Source organism: Urocitellus parryii, chromosome 8, assembly GCF_045843805.1.
Source record: "Urocitellus parryii isolate mUroPar1 chromosome 8, mUroPar1.hap1, whole genome shotgun sequence".
Classification (NCBI taxonomy): Eukaryota; Metazoa; Chordata; class Mammalia; order Rodentia; family Sciuridae; genus Urocitellus; species Urocitellus parryii.
In genome coordinates this window covers 123221545-123240908 of record NC_135538.1, presented here as the reverse complement: position 1 = coordinate 123240908, position 19364 = coordinate 123221545, and the positions used below count along the sequence as shown (strand labels likewise).

The 19364-nt window shown below is 45.7% G+C and overlaps 1 protein-coding gene across 5 annotated transcripts in view; it reads right to left on the bottom strand.

Moving 5' to 3' along the window:
• Positions 1 to 19364, bottom strand: part of Gabbr1 (gamma-aminobutyric acid type B receptor subunit 1) — a 29954-nt gene that overhangs the window by 9918 nt on the left and 672 nt on the right. For 2 of the 5 annotated variants that reach the window (XM_026415298.2, XM_026415304.2), the window contains exons 3-14: positions 18517 to 18720; positions 17611 to 17796; positions 16240 to 16260; positions 14674 to 14834; positions 11288 to 11422; positions 10752 to 10922; positions 9618 to 9719; positions 9264 to 9329; positions 8501 to 8692; positions 3043 to 3285; positions 2355 to 2418; positions 303 to 380 (exon numbers count right to left, since the gene is read on the bottom strand). In XM_026415298.2, coding sequence (XP_026271083.2) covers positions 303 to 380; positions 2355 to 2418; positions 3043 to 3285; positions 8501 to 8692; positions 9264 to 9329; positions 9618 to 9719; positions 10752 to 10922; positions 11288 to 11422; positions 14674 to 14834; positions 16240 to 16260; positions 17611 to 17796; positions 18517 to 18720 — 1623 coding nt within the window. The remainder of the gene's footprint in view (positions 1 to 302; positions 381 to 2354; positions 2419 to 3042; positions 3286 to 8500; positions 8693 to 9263; positions 9330 to 9617; positions 9720 to 10751; positions 10923 to 11287; positions 11423 to 14673; positions 14835 to 16239; positions 16261 to 17610; positions 17797 to 18516; positions 18721 to 19364) is intronic. The other 3 variants (XM_026415300.2, XM_026415301.2, XM_026415302.2) reach the window with 3 other exon arrangements.

The window sequence follows — 19364 nt, the reverse complement described above, 5'->3', positions numbered from 1 at the left end:
CTGGAAACCAAATGGAGTTTCCATTTCCCACCCCCTGCCCACCCCCTGCCTCTAATCCCCAGTTTCCCCAGCAGTGTGCTATTAAAAATAGTACTACCCACCTCCTAGTCCCTCTCCAAATACACCAATCTCCTCTCCCTTCTTGGAGGTTATATTTGCTCTCTCTTAATCCCTGCCTGTGGTCCCTCTCCCTGCCATATTTAAACCCTATGGAACCCACCACCCCACCCTCATTCAAATGCATGACCATTCTCCTCAATTATTCAGAGGGATTAAAAGAAAATATATAGGAGAGCACTTACCAATCCACTTATCTGTTTTGGACCAGGAAAGATCATCCTTGGTGCTGTCATAGTAGCCAATCTTTTTGTAGCTCCCACCTGAGCAAATAACAAGAGGGGTGGCCATTGGTAGGTAAAAAGCCATGCTGGGTATTTCCAACTTCCCACACTCCTAAAGCTGCCTTTCTTGACTGCATGTGACACTATCTTTATCTAAGCAACTAAAGGACACCTGGAAGGACACAGAAGTTGCTTGAAACAATCTCACTTACAAGCAATATAGGAGCTGGGGTTGTAGCTCAGCGGTAGAGCGCTTGCCTCACACACTTGAGGCCCTAGGTTCAATCCTCAGCACCACATAAAAATAAATAAATAAAAATAAAAACATTGTGTCCATCTACAACTAAAAAAAAAAAAGCAATATAAGGTGGTAGCTGGGTGCAGCGGTGCATGCCTATAGTCCCCACAACTTAGGAGGTTGAGGCAGAAGAATGGATAGTTCAAAACCAGCTGGGTAACTAAGCAAGGCTCTATATCAAAATATAAAATAAAATGGGTTGGGATGTAGCTCAATAGTGGAGTGCACCTGGGTATAAAACCCAGTAGAGAAAAGGAAAAAAAAAAAAAGTGATTCCTAAGGCACTTGAATTAACATCTTATATGTTTAAAACTCTTCATTGAGGAAGGCGCCACAGTACGTCTGCCACCTATTCCACTGCCTCACAGCTCTCTCAGCAAGATGTCTCTCACTCTGATTCTGGCTTGGAAAGCTTTAAACATATTTCCGTTTATTCTCTCATGATGGACAGAATCACAGAATCTGTTCTCCCAGTGGCTTTCATTTTAATTTTAGAAATTTATCTCCCGTTGTCTTGGGTTCTAATTCCTTGGATAAGTTACATCTGCCTCTTAAAGAGCCACTATGTGAAATTCGGTCACTCCTAAGATTTCTGTTCTAAAACTGTCCCAGTTAACATAACTTTTCTTTCGAAAGCCAATTCACAAGGCTTTCACCAATGAATCCATTCCCTCTTGTCTTGGATACAAAGAAAAGCTGAGAGAATGTGGGAGTTCGGGAGGAAGGAAGAAAGAAACTTTTCACAGAAGGCCAAGAAATAGCTCTCTTGTCCATCCCATAAAAGGCTGCAAGTGAGAAGGAACTGAAAAATTAACTCACCAAAGTTCTGCAAATACTTAAGTATGCTAAGTTATAAGAAAATTCAATCCAGAAAGGTCAAACTACGGAAAATTAAGAATGATAGTTACCTAGCAAGAAAATTCAATGCACTCCCTTTAAAAAACTAGCAGGTTTCCTAGATTCAGCTTTCCTTGCATCTTTGAGGAGGCACTGACAGCTCCTACAGGTCTCAGAAGGGAAATTTTGTTTTCTTTTTTTCTTCATGTACTGAGGATTAAACCCAGGGCCTCAAGCATGCTAGGCTCAACAACTGACTTATATCCCCAGCCTTTCAAAAAAATTTTACTTTGAGACAAAGAGTCTTGCTAAGTTGCCCAGGCTGGCCTCAAACTTTCAATCCTCCTGCCTCAGCCTCCAGAATAGCTAGGATTACAAGGGTACACCACCACACCTATTAGAAGGCAAACTTCTGAGACTGAAAGAATAGAGAAACGCTGCTTTTAATTTACATGCCCTTAAAGAACACAACTCAGCAAGAAACCCAATTCTATTTAAATCAGAGTGGGGAACCAAGAATTGAACTCAGGGGCACTTGGCCACTGAACCACACTCCCAGATCTATTTTATATTTTATTTAGAGATAGGGTCTCACTAAGTTGCTTAACGTCTTGCTTTGCTGAGGCTGGCTTTGAACTTGTGATTCTCCTGCCTCAGCCTCCTGAGCCGCTGGGACTACAGGCATGTACCACTGTGCCCAGCCCTCCCTAAGCTTTTTATTAATGTTATTTAAAAGCTTGATGAACACAGTTGAAAGAGAAAGGCAAGAGAGGAGGCACCAGGCAATCTCGTGATGTCTTGAGTGTTCTTCCAAGTAGGGACCTGGCCCAGTCCCAGCCTCTGCCACCACCACCCTGCACCTCCACCCCCATGCTCACCCTGCAGCTGCTCGATAAGTGTCCATGCCATTCGGGAGCCACTGGCATCAAACACCACATGGCCCTGAGGGGGAGAAACATGTGGAGGAAGCAAAGGGGATAAAAGCAGGAGTGAAAAGAGAACATCAGGGACTTTCTGACTCCTTCTGTTTTTGATGCAATTGAGCTTCTGAATGAATACTATTTATGGCATTTGCCTGCATATAGGACATACCCCAGATGCCCATACCCTAGATTTTAGAAATATTATTCTTTTGAGAAGAAGCTTCACCCGTGAGATTTGAATGGGAAAAATCCCCAGACAGAACACCAGGAGACCTGGCTTCCAGCTGTGTGGCCTGAGCAAGTCACCAAATCCCATTGGGCATTTATTTTCTCACTTTAAAAGGCATAAGGAGATAAACTTTTGGGTTGTTTCTTCTTTTAAAATCCTACAGTTCTCATCTGACTCATAAATACCTGGACTTGTCTGAAAGAAATGAGAGGAAGGGTTGAAAAATATACAGTTTTATTCTTTTGTAGTCTTTTGTGGGATTTTCTGGTTTGGGGATCCCCACTCCCCTCCTCTAAGACTAACTTCTGCAGAGAAGTATCTGAGAAAGATGGGGAATGCATGCTTCTAAAGGAGCCTCTAAGGGGGTGTCTGTCGATGCGAGGACAGGGGAGCATGAAAGGGGCTGTAACTCACAGAGACACCCTCAAAGGACGAGGAGTTCATTGCCCGGTAAATTTGGTCGGTAATGGTTTGGTTGTTGTAGTTGAAGTCCTCCAGGCGCACACCCGAACGGCCACCTCCTCCAGATGTCTTGTTCAGGGCCAATGCCAAGGCCCAGATAGCATCATAGGCCAGCGGTGCTTCCTGGAAGCCGCCTGTCTCTTCAGGGTGTCTTTTGAGTCGCTTGGTTAGTTTCTCCACAAACTCCTGGGATGTCTGGGGAGAGAAGAACAAGAGAAAAGGATTGGAATGTGTGTGGGTGCAGGGGGAGGGGACCATCCAATTTTGGCTCAAACACTTCGACTTGAGCGGATGGTTTGTGTTCATGTTGTCAGATGAAGCATATGTACATTCAAAATCTCTAACTATGCCCATGTGTCTGTCTTAGGTTTGAAGCAACTAGACTAGAGCAGAGATTAGCTGAGCCCAATGGTCTTAGTGTGTACAGCTGCTAGCTCAGAACTACAAACAGAGAAGTCTGATGAATAAACACTCTGGTAATGAGTGGCAAAGGAGAAAAAGTAGACATAGAGTAAAGGAAAAAACACAGATATTGCAATGAAGAGTTGTGACACTGATGTCCTCTCATCCTTCAGACTCTCAGTAGAGCTGACCCAGGATCTAACAGCTCCTCCAACACTGAAAGTTCCTAGAAAAGGCAACACCCACAGCCTTTGTCACTCTGCTTGTCAACCCGGAAGATTTTTCTTCAGTGTGTTAACTTCTTGCCATTCTAGTTGCCTTTTAGACATTTTCCAAAAAACTGAGAACTGCAGAAATATCCTTCACACTCTGTGTGTATGTGGTGCTGAAGATCAAACCAAGGGCCTCATGCATGCTAGACACCCTCTGCCACTAAGCCACATCCCCAGTCCTGCCCTTTACACTTCCAAAGTCTATCATTCAATCCTACTCACACCACTTCTCAACACTCAATATTTTCCAAGAAAGCCGAAAAGAATGATAGTTCCTTTAACTCTTACACAACAGGTCAAGAGACCTGACTTTGCATACTTGATTGTAACCCCATTTGGTTTAATAACCACAGATGGTTAACTTGAAACTACCTTCTGTATAATGAAGAAAATCTCATCTTCCTTTCCTCACCTCCCAAAAAGACACAAGCAAAGGCTCAGCAACAACTTGCTTGCCAAGGCACAAATAATACACAGCAGCACTACACAAATGACTATTTGAATTTGGAATGTATTAACAGAAGGAAGGAAGGAATAGATGAATAAAGAATAAACAAATGTTCTCCATGACATGACCACATTTTTTTTTTCTATTCAACTTTCTTGAAACAGCCTGAGATTTGAAGACACACATGGGCTCAGGCTCTACTACTTCTGAGAACAGAACCAAGTTTTATTTCTTTTTCTTAGCACCATAATGTACAAACAATAAATGTACATTAAATTAGGATAGTGAAAATAACTATGTATGATACTATAAAGATAGAAGCATGCCATTATACATTTTTTCAAACCCACAGACTATACACCACCAAGAACAAACACTTCTGTAAACTATGGACTTTGGATGACTACAATGTGCCAGGTTAATCAACTGTAACAAATGTACCATTCTGGTGGGGTCTGCTGCTAATGTGGGAGGCTTTGCCCATGTAGAGGTATATACAGAAACTCTCTAAGCTCAATTTTTCCTCACACTTCAACACTGCCCACTATATAAGATTGAAACCTTAGAATCACCTTTGACTCTTCCAAATCACCAAAACCTCTTTCTTCTTTTATTGAGGTGTTTCATTAGTATCATCCCTCTCTACGTAGGTTGATGATGATGATGATGATGATAATGATGATGATGATGGCAGTGGCTAACATTATAGTGTCCTTACTGTATGCCAGGCACTTTTCTAAGGCACACATATCAATATATTTGATCCTCAAACCATTCAGTGAGGAAGACACTATTATCCCTATTTTGTGAAAAAGGAAAGTGAAACACAGAAGCTAGTTAACTTGCCTAAAGTTATACTGCCAGTAAGTGGCAGTGCTAGGACTCAAACCCAGGTAGTCTGGCACCAAAGTCTTATTTATCAATGCAATACTGGGGACTGAACCTTGGCATAAAGTGCTCTACCCATGAGCTTCACCTTCAGCTCTTTAAAATTTTTATTTTGAGACAAAGTCTCACTAAATTGCCTTGTCTGGCCTTGAACTTGCAATCCTTCTGCCTCAGCCTTCTGAATAACAAAGTCTATACTTTAACCATCTACCCATACTCCTTCTATACACTGAAATGCCTCTCTCCAAGAGCACCTGCTCAAAGACAACAGCTAAACTGAGACTTTCTAAGTAGTCCTTCAGCTTCTAGGTCTATCTAATCCTCAGTTCAAAGTAAAGATTACATCAGAAAATCACCCAGATGGGAAGGGATTAATCTGCTCAGCATGATACTATCCCCTGCCCAGATCTTCAAACTCTCAGCTCACCCTAGGTCACTACCTCTAACACTCCTGGCCAAAGGGAGCACTGGTGTCCCTATTACTAAAACAATGAAAAAACGATCTTTCCCCTTTCAATCAGCAAAGATATGGTTATTAATTTCCAAAGAGAAATTTTACTGTGCTGCTGAGAAAAACTGAACAACAAAAGTTCCACAATTCACAGAAATTAGTGAATTAACCAAGTGCAAATTTATGATCCTCATTTTTTATAAACAGCTCTGTCTGTGCTCCATGTGTGAAAATGGATGCTTGACAGTGATCTGTGTGTCCTGAGGTAGGTTTTTAATTTGTTTTGTACCCAGGTCTGATGAGATCTCCTTCCCAATCAGGATAAATTCACAATCTCATCTCCAGGTATGCCACCTCCCATCTTCCCCTCTAGATCATAGCTACATTTCTCCAAAACCATTCTAATTCACCCTCCATTTATTTATATTGTACCTAAAGATTCTTTCTCTATATCATGATTTCTCAAATCTCCACACTGTTGGCAATTTAGACAGAACAGCTTTGCTGTCAGTGGTGAGCTGTGCATTTTGGAATATCTTTTTTCCAGTACTGAGGAATAAACTCAGGGATACTCTGCCACTGAGCTACATCCCATCCCTTTTTATTTTTTTGAGACAGGGTCCAAGTTGTACAGGCTAACCTAAAACTTGCAATCCTCCTGCCTCAGCATCCCAAGTAGCTGGGATTACAGGTGTGTACCACCATGCACAGCTCACATTACAGAATGTTTAGAAGCATCCTTGGTCTATACCCGTTAGACACTATGAGCAGCTATCCTTCAGCGAAGCCCTCACCCCTAGTTGTATCAATCAAAAGTATCCCCAGACATTTCCAACCTCTGGTTAAAAACTACTACCCTAACAGTGATTTCCAAAGAAGTAACATCAGCATTTCTGGGAACTTGTTAAAAATATAAATTCTCAGGCTCTACCCCAGATCTTCTAGGGGAAACAGCTCAGAACTTCTAGGGAAACAGCTTAGTAGTCTGTGCTAACTACCTTTGTAGGTAGTTCTATGGAAACTAAAGTTTGGGAAATACTGATTTAAACAAATGTGAGGCCACTGTGTGGAGTGAAAGCAACTCAGCTTCTTTTTAAGTCTCTATAGCTCTGTCCTGCTTGTTTCAATCCTTGCTTCTGATTCACTTTTCTTGGTGCTATTTGATTCCCGAGTCAGTTGTTAGGGCTGCTTCTATTCCTCTACTGAAAAATCTTGACTTCTCTACTTGGTATTTTAGCCCGGTGTCACTAGAAGCCCTATGGTCTAGAAGGCAGGCACCATCTTCCTCTAGAGACCAGGAGCCAGAAAGAGATCTTCTAACATCCTACTCCAAAGCTCAAGTGTCCCTCTATATCTGTGAACAATTCTTGGCTTTCTGTCTGCCTGCTCTAGTTTCCTGCTATGAGACAGCAGCCATTATTGGCAGGTCCTGGGCTCAGGGTATCAGTCTTCCCATCTTCAGCAACCAGCACCACTAATTCCTCAGTTCTGGAGGATGACTCGCCTTTCCAGTACTCTATAGGGAGGTGAACCTCCAGAATTTTTTCACTCTATTTTTCAAATAAGATACATTAAACATAGAGTCCCCTTTAGAATGTCCCAGAATAGAGTCTATGATCAGAGTCCATGAGGCAGTTCACCATTCATCATAATTCACTGACACAACCAACTTCCTAAATTATTATTTCTCCCGTGCTCAAAAACTGCCATCAGCTGAACAGTGCTAGCACAAAAAAATACAAGATTTCAGTCAGGCTTCATGCTTACCCATAGAAGTGATGGAACAGAGCAGTTTGGAATTAGATTCAATTAGAAGCCAGTTCCAGCAGGACAACTCAATAGCTGCATGGAACAAGTCACTAAATTTCTCTGAGTCTTAATTTTCTGGTATATAAGATGCAAATAATAAATATACATCAGAATATTGTTTAAAATCTGATTTTAAGGGGCTGGCATTGTGGCTCAGAAGTAGAGCACTCACATAGCACGTAAAAGGCCCTGGGTTCTATCTTCAGCAGCACATAAAAATAAATAAATAAAATAAAGGTATTGTGTCCAACTACAACTAAAACATAAATATTAAAAAAAAATCTGATTTTCAATTCCTAGTTTACCAAATAAAATCAATTGCTAGTAAAACTCCTTTAAATAAACACTTTGAGGATTTTACCATCATTAGTTCACCCCTAGCCTTCTCTCCAAAACAGGCATTATATACCTAAGGGTGTACCTGATATAATAAGTAGACATGCTGGTTACCCCATTGAGCTCACTAAGATTTCTGTGCTCTAAGATGTCATGCTGAGCAGCAGTGAAGCTCTTCCCCCACACCCACACCCACATCCACACCCACTTGTGCTCCCACCTGCAAGGCTGCCCCAGCCCTCCCAAGTCAGGCAATGTGCTTCTAGTTCCAACTCTGTCACTAACCAGTTATCTGGGACTAAATGATTTAGTCATTTTTACATCTAAAATTCTAAAAAAAGAATCATTAAAAAAAAAAAACATTATAATCCAAGCTAATTTCATCATGAGTGAATATTAAGTAACTCTAAGATACTAATGTAAGTCACCAAAAAAAATAAAATGCATTTCTGCCCAGGAACAGTGCTTTGGTAAAGGTGTGCTTGCATATACAAGCGTCTATATTATCATTAACTCCTCTCCCTCATTTGACTTCACACCAACTGCTCCTTGTTTCCATGGTAACAGCCCTTCCACTCATCAGGAGCCTACTGAACATACCACTCTATCATTTCTCTCCCTCCCTCTCTCCCTCCTACCCGAGAAAAGTCACAACAGAGGTAGAATCCACAGGAGACATGATGCTAACAAGCTCAGAGTGGGCACAGACCCCTTTCTCTTCATAAGTTCAAACTCTACACCCTCCCCCTCCCCTCAGAAGCTCCCTCACCCACTCCTCCCAGGTGCCATGCCCCACAGTCTCACCATGTTAGAAATGCTCCGGGTATTGGCAGGGTTCAGCATGACAATCTCAGTGGTGATGTGGCCCTCTACTGCCTCGGTCATCTCATCCACTGTGCAATTGATTGACGGATCATAGATTTTGAACCAATTGTCAGCATACCACCCAATGAGGAACCAGACATACTTCTTCCCAAAGAGACGTTCCTTGTACACCTGCACAGAAAGAAGAAGGCTGGGATACAGTTTAGGGCTTTTTTTGGGGGGAGGGGGGTGGCTGTTGTTTTTTGTATTATTTCAATGGTAGCTATTCAGCCTCTTAGAAATTACAGATGAGCAACAGAATAAGTAAAAGAAATGTACAAGTCTTAAGGCTGGGGCATGTCTCAGTGGTAGAGTGCTTGTCTAGAAATCCACAAGTCTAACAATGATAGGAAAGTCTCAATAACACCTCCTCCCAACTTCCAAGTTCTTCCCCAGACCCTCTATTTCTGAGTAGCCTTTCCAGTCAGTCAGAAGAAATGGCATTCATGGACTACTCAGGAAATTAAAAAAAAAAAAGGGAGGAAAATTAAATATAACATGTGTGCAGGGAGTGGTGGTATGTGCAATTTGTGTGTGTGTGGAGAAAGGATAAAGTCAGAGCCAACAGATAGAGACATCATATTAATCATCACCTCAGATCATTTGCTATTAATTTCAGCAAAGATACAGTGAGGAGACTCTGGAAGAACACCAAGGCAAGAAGCCCACCCAATCTCCCTCCCTCTTCAGATTCCAACTCCACCTCACAAAAAACTTTCCGGGCTTCGGTCTCATAAAAAAGTCCCACGATGATTCGGGCATCTTGGCGCTATAAAATGGAGACAGAAACAGAGCTCCTGAGGGACACCTAGGAGCGCCTGAGGGGCTAAGCCAGGCGCTTTCACAGCTTTGATTTCCCATCCCAGAGTGCTTAGTGCAGAGTAATGTTCAATGGGCAGTGGATAAATGTCAGCTGGAAGATGGAGCTAAATCTCCCCAGGAGACACTGCTGCCTCACACAATCAGTCAGTCCCCGCCTGACTCTCCTTTCCAGTAGACCTTGGTTCTCCAACCCAGCCCCTCCACAGGCTGAGCCCACCACTCCTGGCCAACCCACCTTCAGGTTTTTGACAGGCACGGCTGGATCTGAGAAGAAGCTCTGGCGGAAAGTTATCTCAATTCCAGCCTCCTTCACTCTTTCCTCTAGGTCATCCAGAGTCTTGGGTGGGAACGAGAAATGAATAAGAAAAACATGGGGCATGCAATGGGGTAAAGCAGAGATGTTAACTGCCTTAACTGGGGACTGAAATCTCAAGAGTGACAGAGCAGTGTTCTGAACCTTCCTCCAACATCTCTGTCCCCAAAGCTAGAAGAGTTCAAAGGAAAGCATCTGCAGTCTTAGAAGGTGGCTTCCCAAGTGGAACGGCACATAATGAGCCCTTCCTCAGGTCTGTGTCTGAAGGAAGCCACTCCACTGACCTCACTCCTACCACTCACCCTACTTCTACCCCTAAGGGGAAAACAGAAGAACCCAAAAAAGACCAAGAGGCAGGTAAGCAGACAGACTAAAGGATCAGAGAACAGCCTGAGTCACTGAGAAAAAGTGAGGAAGGAGGATTAAAGGGCCACTGAACGTTCGAGTGGGTGGAAGACCCAAAGAATACAATAGAAGGGAGGGAGCAGACTACTTTCTTTGGATGTAGAACCTTGAATTTCTTCTTTATTTCCACAGATTTCCTGAGGCTCCTTCAACCTCTATGTCTATGGGCATTTCTCTCCCAGTGTTAACTACCAGACCTGTGTCTCTTGTCTGTCTGCATCTACCTCTCCTCTGTGCCCCATCCCCCTCCCAACCAGTAGCTCCACCTCTCTGTCCCCTTTCTCACACACACCCAGTGTCTTTAGAATCTACTACATTCCTGGGTTCCTATTTTATATTCCTTCTCTCCTCTTGACTCAATTTGGGATTGAACCTACTTTAACAGAACTGAGAGTCATTGAGCCTATCTGTCTGGGGAATACAGCATCAAAAGGAAAAAGAATCATAATATCAAAAAGATGGAGAGGATCCCAAAAACTCAATTCACTCATTCCCTTAGCTACAGAAAGTACATGCACTTAACCCACTTGGAATGGGTTCTCTTTCAATAAAGAACCATGATCTTCCCCCACAACGAATGCTGTGTCACATCTCTCTCCACAGGACTTTGAGTCGATGCCCCCTTTTACTTTCTCCCCCATCCCTCCTCACCGAAGTGAAGACCTCCGTAGTCTGCTGAATGGTGGCAATCTTCTTCCAGCCCCACTTTTCAAAAAGTTTCACTCGGGTAGGATTGTGGAGAGTGGCTGACGGATGTGTTCGGAAGAATGTGGGGAAACGCTGCCGGTTTGACAGGGCTGGTGAACTGGAGCCATAGGAAAGCTAAGGGGACAAGGAAAGTGGACTCCACTGAGGGCTACTAAGAATTCCTTTGATCCCTTCCTTGCCTTTAGAGTTTTCTCCTCCACTCTCTCCAAACCTCCTCACTTTTGTCCTAGGAAAAGTGATTCTCAAAGACCCACACACTCCTCACAATTAGGATGCTCCTTCACTCATCTAACTACCCAGTTCCTTCTGAGATCAGCTTAAGTATGGTTAAGCACTGCTGCTGGGAGTCCAACCAGCTCAGGTCTGCAGAAGGTTCTGGATCCTGGAAGTGGGTCCCTCCCTCAACCCTCTTAAAACCCAAACCTACAATCCTCCCTTAGTACAGCCCAAAAGGAAACCACCCCCACACCCTTGCTTACCACAATAAGGTTCCACATCCTGGCAGCCTCAGCCACAAGCGTGGAGACAGAGCTGCAGCCGGGCATGAGGATGATCTTGATGGGATCATTGTAGAGCAGTTCATACAAGTACTTGGTGGCTTGGCCTGGGTCACACTGAGTGAGGAAGGAAGGGTTGGGAAGCCCCTCAGGGCTCTTAACCTTCTATTTCAACTGTCTTATCTTTCTTGGACAACCTAGTTCCTTCTTCAATTACCCACTTTCATCACTATTACCATATTCTTCTCCCTGACATCTCTTCTTGTCAAGTTTCTTGCTTCTCCTCTTTCAATTACCTCTATTCTCTGTCTTCCATCTGGCACTGAATCCCTCTCCTCTCCTGCATACCCCTATATCAGTATTCATGGATATGTATCTTTTCTCCTTTAGTTCATCCGCTGACATCCCCAAGTCCACCTCTCCTGTCACCCCTGCCCTTCACCCCATGTTTCTATGTTCCAAACATCTCTGAGAAGAAAAGTCTGCAGGAACACAAATTCTCTCCAGGTTCCCAGACAGCTTCCTCAAAAATCATATTATGAAATTTCTTCCTTCACCTCTAAGAATTCCTTCTTTTCTCCTTCATTTTTTTTCCTCCCTCTTTTCAGGGCTAGTGATAAGTAAACAAGAGAGAACAGGAACAAGACCAGTAGGGGGTCTGCTCAGCTCACCCATCCCCTCCTGCTGGGCCCTGACAATTGACAGGTCCATTTGAAAAAAAAAAAAAAAAAAAACACTCAGGGGTGGAAGTAGGAAAAAATCTAAGATGAGGAAAGAACAAGGAGAATAAATAGAATGGAACTCTCAAGAATAAATGATTTCAGGGGTGTCTAAAAGAGAGGCATGGCACTGGGTAAAGTAAGTAATGCAGAAAGCTAGAGAGGAAAGGGAGGCTGGGAGGAGTGGCAATGGGGGGGAGGGAGAGACAGTCATGGGTCTCCCACTGCCTATTCCCCTCCTGCTGAAATGTGACATTTCAGAAGCTGCAGGAGACCCAAAGGAAGTGGAGAATAAATGGCAGCCAGTGGGGAGCCGGGGAAGAGGGGAAACAGACAGGAGACATAGGCAACTGGGGAGGGTGAACTGGGGGGTACAAGTAGAAAGGAAATAAAGAAAGCTCCCTAGAGCCTGCTCACTCCCCACTGAGGCCTGACATTTGGGACACAGTGGGAAGTTAGAGTCCAGAGAGCCAGGGGAGCCAGGGGAAGGTGGTGGAAGCTAGAGAACACTGAGCCCTGATGCCCACCTCACCTTCACCCCCTGCTCAGGGTATTGCTCAACTGCTTTGAAGACTTTCTCTTCATGTCTCCCATTTGGGCATCTCAGTATATCTTTACTATTCTGGAGTCCAAATATCCTGAATTTTCTCAGCATCTATTATTCCAGATCCTGCCCCCAGCTTCTCCAAAGCCTCCTCAGTGCCCCTCTACTTCCTGTCTGAAGAAATGGTTAATAAGAACATGTGGACATCATGGCAGATCCCCTCTCCATGAAGTTCTCCCTCTTCCTATTGCTCTTGCAAGCAGAAAAGAGGCACATTCTAGTGGACACATTCCAGTTTCTGCCTTCTCATCCCCTCCTTTTTTGCCTCTGCTAATTTCTCTAGTTGCCTTATCCTGGGTCCCCCAGCTGCTCCCCAACACTTCAGGGAATCACCTATCATGATGGGTAAATTCAAGCTCACAGACAGGCCTCCCCTACTTCCTTGTGATGCCCCCTCATAAAGCCTGCCCCCATCTCTCCCAATCTTTTTCCCCCACACTCATACCCCTGCCCCTGACCAATAACTCTCGAAAAGTCTCCCAAGTCTAACCCCTCCTATAGATGTGACCCTCTATTTCTCTTCATGCCTTCCCTACCCTAATACCTAATTCTTTTCCTGAACCCTGCTGCTCTTTCCATAGGCATCCTAGTGTTAGCTACAACTCAAGCAGAATTTCTGTTGGTAAAAATGTAGATAATTTTTGGGATTCCTCCCTGACCCAGGAGTTAGCATCTGTATTTTTAACAACCCCTCTGGTGATTCTTATGTACACTGACATTTGAGAAATACAGAGAAGGTAACAGTCCAAAAGGATTTTAAGCTCTGTCTCCAAATGCCTACCAATCCTTATGCTCTCCTCTCCTCAAGCACCCTGCCTGCAGCCCCACTTCTATCCCCTTTCCTTTTCCCCCACTTACTTTAGATATATATTGATGTTCTAGAGAATGGATATAAATCCTCAGCACACTCCAAGTGTAAAATCCCCAAATCTTCACCCACTGTACCCTACCTCCCTAACCTAGTCCCTTAAATCTCTGGAGCCACATGTCAGAGAAATTTAGGGGGATCCCAAATTTCCTTCCTTCTCTGTGTCATACCTTCTCCATTACCCAATTATTCATGTAGGGGAGAGGGAAGGTAAAGAAATCCTATCAGAGATCATCCCTAAAACCCCTGAACCCAAATTTCCTTCCTTCCCCCTCTTCCTTCTCTCTCCTCTCTAACCCTACATCTCACATCTAAAGGCCATAATGCTAAAAGAGAAGATAAAATCAGGACCCCCAAGCTCCACAAGACACCCCAGGATTCCTCACTATCCCCATCCTTCCTCTTTGCCCCCCTCCCCCACTCCTTTCTTTTCTGTTCTTTCCTCTCCCTGTATTAGGCATTCCTCTCCATCACCATGTTATGGTGGGGGCTCCTCATGTGGACCCCTAATCCAATTTATCCTCCAGTGTCTCTATCCACCTCTAAACCATTATCCTTCCCCAAAAGCTATAAGCCATACATTCTCACAGTCCAGGAATCTTCAATAGGACTGGGGATGGAGGGATAAGGAGTCAGGTAGGGCTAGAAGCTACCTTCCTGTTTGTTTTGATAAATAAACTAGAGCTCTCAAGTCCCTCAAAATTTTCTCATTCTCTCCCTATTCCTTCCATCCTTAACATACGCCACACTTACCTTGTTACCATGGTAAATGTAAACCCCTGATACAGCTCACTACCTCCGACATTCCCTCCTGCCCCCAACCCAGTCCAGGGTTAGTTTACTCCCTCAGAAGGCCAGTATCAGCTAGGACCCTAAACCCATCACCAGTTTTCTCAACACCCCTGTACTTTCATGAGTCTCCCACTGCAGAGCAAAGGGTTTGTCTTACAGCGTGATTAACCATGATTAACCATTTTGAACCCCCAGACCCTCATCTTGAACCTCCAGCCCCTGCTATTCTCCCCAAGCTCCTGCACTTCCAGTCCCTCTCCTGCTAGTCACACAAGGGAGGGGTTTGCCTCGCAATCTCAAAGCGACTCAGACTCAGGCGATAACACAGCTGGCCCCCTGCCCCCCTAAGCCCCCACCTCTCACCCACTCCCTTGTCGGGTGCTACCTTGCTGTCGTGGTGGATGAGCTTGAGCTCATAGTCCGGCAGGATGTCCCTGCGGCTATTCACGTCCTCCAGCGCCATCTCCACCGCGGGCTGGCAGGCCTGGCCCCCTGGCCAGCCCCCGCTCATGGGAAACAGCGCCCCGATGTACACTGCGCGCCGTTCTGAGGAGGGGTGCGGGGGGACCCTCGGGTGAGGCCGTGGGAGATGAGAGGAGTGAGAGGCCCACACTGGAGCCACCCCAGCTGTCATCACCACCAGGAGAGGCAGTGGCCACCCCACTAGGGAAGAGGGGGCCCCGGGACCCATGGCAGGGAGGGGGCGGGGGTGGCAGCTTGGAGAGCTGGGAGGAGCTCAGGGGGGACACTTTTTCTGGGGAGGGCTGCTAAGGGGGTGTCGGGCAGGCACCTCCATCCCCGGTTTTGTGGGGAGGAGGGGGCTAGGGCCCCCCCGGGAAGCAGGGAAGGTGGGCTTCCTACTCCCGCCACCGCTACCGCCACCGCGGACTCTCCTCGCGGACTGACTGACCGAGGGAGGGGAGGAGGAGGGAGATGTGGGGCTGGGAGGGGGCTCTGACGTCACGAGCGAGCAGCACGGCAGTGGTGGGGGGGCAGGAGATGGGGTGGGAGGAAGGGGGCGGGGATGAAAGCAAGCTCGAGGTGGGAACCACAGCCAGAAAGGAGGGGAGGGTTAGGGAAAGAGGGTGCAACCTCTCGAGGTATAGGGATGGATGGAGAGATGGAAAGGGAGAGGTCCACCCACCCAAGGGGATATTAGTGGGAGGAGAAAAGAGGAGATGGAGCGTGCCAGGAGAGCAGGGTGGGCGGAGGGAGCAAAGCGAGAGAGGCTGAAGCAGCGAGAGAGGGATGGGGAAGGGAAGGAGAATGGGACAGGACAGAAAAGGGGCTGGCGTCCGAGATCTGAAAGGAGGGTATGAACTGAGGGTGCTGAGAGAGGGATAGAGGTGGGAAGAGTTTTGGAAGGGAGAAATGGGTTAGGAAGGGAAGACTGGTATAGGGTCAGTGTTGGGGATAGAGGAAGGGAACATGGGGCAGATAGATGAGAAAGGGTGATGGGAGACAGAACTGAGAATAAAGAGGAGTATAGGAAGGAAAGAATTGGGGGAAGCGTGAGAGGCCCTGGCCAGGGTTGGAGGTGGGTGAAATGGGCTGATGGAGTCCATCAGGTGAAATCCTAAAAAGGGGGCAAGCAGGAAAAGGTTCCAGAGAAGGTCGGAAGGAACCCCAAGGGGAAGACGAGGTGGAAACTCAAGTTCGCAGCACGCTGCCGCCCCCTGCCGGGGCTCTGCCATTTGGCCAAGAAGCAGAATCTGGGAGGAGGTGGAGCCCAGGGAAGTGCAGCCAAGCAAGGAGATGGGAGGGACCGCGGAAAACCGGGACTGGAGGCAGGAAACAGGTAGGGAAAGAAGGGGACGGTCGCAAAGGGTGGGTGGGGGGAGGTGGGTGAAGAAGGACATCCATAGCCTAGGGGCAGAACTCCTGCTGGTGGAAGGTGAAGACTTAAGGGTAAAGGGATTGCGGTGCACGCAATTAGGGTTTCTGATCTCACCTGAGTGTGGCGTTCGATTCACTGGCAGCAGGAAAGACCGGGATCAGAGAAGAGTTACCACTGGCGCCCAGCTTCCCAGGCCTGATCCCCAGCCCCCTCCCACACCTCTCCATGCCGAAGAAGGGGGAGGGCAGAAGCCTGCGATTCTGAGGGGAGGGTGCCTGGGGATAAGAGCAAGGTGGGGCTGGGGGTCAGGACTTGTTGGTTTTCTTCCTTTATTTTTCATAGGACATAGAAATTGAGACAGGAGGAGCAACAGTTAAGGCAGGGACAGATTCTGGTTTTGTAGAGCCTGAATATTACAAAGTATAAGGGTCTCTGAGAAAAAAATTACAATGGATTTTAAGCAATTACTATTAAAATACCTAGTTTTTGCAATTTTGACAAAAATGAAGTAGCATGTGAACACATTCTTAAAGCCCACTACATTATTAGAGCACAGGAAAAGGGCCTGGTAAGTGAGGAACCCTGAAGCTTAAGCTTTGTTAGCTTAATAGTAAATCCACCCCTGGATAGGACACCCATTTCCGGGATGGAATGGTAAACTAGAAGAGGAATAACTTGAGTTAATTGAAGAAAGACAAGGCCAAGGATCTTGAAATAGTCTACAGAGTAGCAGAAGCATGAGGCATAGGAATAGATGCCTACATTCTAGAAGAGAAGACTGCAGAAGGAGAGTTTGAGTGCCCAGAAAAAGGAGAAGTTTGCAGAACTAGATGGCAAAAAAGGTGGTAAACACAAAAATTATTCCCTCAGGGAATGCTGGAAATTGTCTAGGAGGGACAGAAAAGGACTATAGTCTTCCCATTCCATCTCTGAGTTGTCAATGTTCTGATAATTCTGCCCCCAATTTTAAATCATTTTACCCTGATATATTTCCACTCTTGGATCTCCTCTTGCCAATTTTTCTACATTGTGCATGACTTTATATTTACAAAAATTCAATTAAAGAATGAATGGTGACGAGTCAATTCTAGAAGAGGGTGATGCATACAAAGTTCTAAATTTAGAGAAAGTGAATGGATCTAGGGAAACTTGGAGTATTTAAACCTTGTGAAGGTAAGGGAAGGTTCGATTCATAAAGGAAAAAAGAAAATGTAAGTCCCAAGAACTGGAAGCAGGGACTTTACAGAAAGAGGAAAGCAAAGAAAGGATATCCCCCAACATAGGGAAATTGAATACTGGGGATAGCAGAAGTTTGAGGCAAGTGGATGGTGGAAAAAATTGGACTTTCATTTCTGCCTTCCCAAGGCCCTCCTCCACGTTCTTCATAGGACCCCATCCTTTCCCACCATCTATTCCCACTCCACCCCACTCCCTTTCTTGCACAAGCATCCTCATCAGCTGCATGCAGGCAGCTATTCCCCTCACCCTGGCAGTGGGGCTTGGGGGTGCTCCACTGGCCCTGACTACAGATGCTCCGGGAGCTGCCCACCAGATGGAAGTCGGGGTCACACCGGAAATCCACCCGGGCTCCGTCCAGAGCTGGGAGGTCCCCACCCGTCAGGAAAACTTTCCCATTTTCCAGGGTCAAATAAGACTTGGAGCAGATTCGGACTGTGGAGAGATAGGAAAATGAGAAGAGATGCAAGTTGGAGAAGGCTTTTTTCCCTTAACAGAGAGCAGGGGGCTTGGGTTCGATCCCACAGTATCTTACTCTACAGAAAATAAGCTGTGAAAGGATTAGCATCCCTACCTTCTACTCCCCCCTTAACCCTGAAAGCATCCACACATTCTCAAAAGAAAATAAGAAAAAGTATTTCCATTGTAGGAACCCAAGATGGAGCTATAAGCACACAAAATGGGATCTCTCCACAATCCACTATAGTGGGCAGTTCTCTATCTTTGAAATGTGTGGATAACTTTGAATGCACAATCAGATTTGCTTTTCTTAATATGGATGGTTAATATTAAATTGTCTTTTGTTCCCTGGGCATATAGTCATTGGAATGGACAGGTGTTGGGCAATGTATTGAAATCATTTTAGCATTTTTTTGGCATAATCTGCTACTAAAAATCCTTAAAGAGAATAGCATAAGACAAAAAAATCAAAGTTATTTCATCCAATGATCACTGGCCTAAGGAAAGGATGAAATGAAATGTGCAAGCTGCGTGCTTTGCCACCTCTAACTACCCAGCAACATCTTACATAGTAGTTGTTCATTAAATGTATTTGTAAATTTGGTTATGCTGACTTGGAAACAGTAATGCTAAGCCTAAGGCAGGAAAAGTAATTAATGGTCTTGAGAAGGGGTGGGGCTTCCCAAGGCTACTCACCACAGCGGCTGGGTGTGTCCATATCTGTCCAGGAGCCGTTGGCCAGGCACTTGCGCACCTTGGGCCCCACCACCTCGCGCTCCCCCCGGCACACATACTCAATCTCATAGTCCACCGGCAGGAAGTTGATAGCCTTCACCTGGTCCCGAGTCAGGCCCCGGTACCTGATGCCCCCTTCCCAGGGAGGGTGTATGATCTGGCAACCTGAAGGGTGAGTTGGGGAGGCAATACTGAGAGGAATGGTGGGAAAGAAGGGAAAGCCCAACTTCTGCTGGGGAGGCAGGGAAAAGCAGGGTGTGGTCAGTGGACTGGCTGGGAACTAGGGGGAGGTTAGGGACTGGACGGCAGATGAGAGGGCAGATACAGAACCCTGAGCTAAAGGACAGTGAGTAATGGGCTAAGTTAAAGCTGACGACAGAGCCCACCAGTTGGGAGGGAATAGTGCTGATTGGGGGTAATGGAGAAAAGCAATTAAGAAATCGTGAAGGATATGAAATATGGCCGGAGCTTGGTTTAAAAAACGGGGGCTAAACGAGGATATTTGATTTAAATTAGAAAAAGAGGGGGACCTTACAAGACCATCTAAGTAACAAAAGTGGGGCCAATGTGGGAAAGGGCAGTGGGTCTGACAAAATGATTCGGGGTCACAGAAAGGTGGTATAGCCTAGTAATGTGGGGCAGAGAAAAGGGGTGCTAAGTAGTAATGTGGGGTGATAGAAAGGAGGTCAGGAGTAGTGTATAGTGGCGCGGAGTAAGGGTTGGCTATCAGGATGCTCTACAGGGCTGGGGAAATAGTGATGAGGAGCAGAAAGGAGGAGGTGAAGGGAAAGGGGAAGCAGGGTCGGATG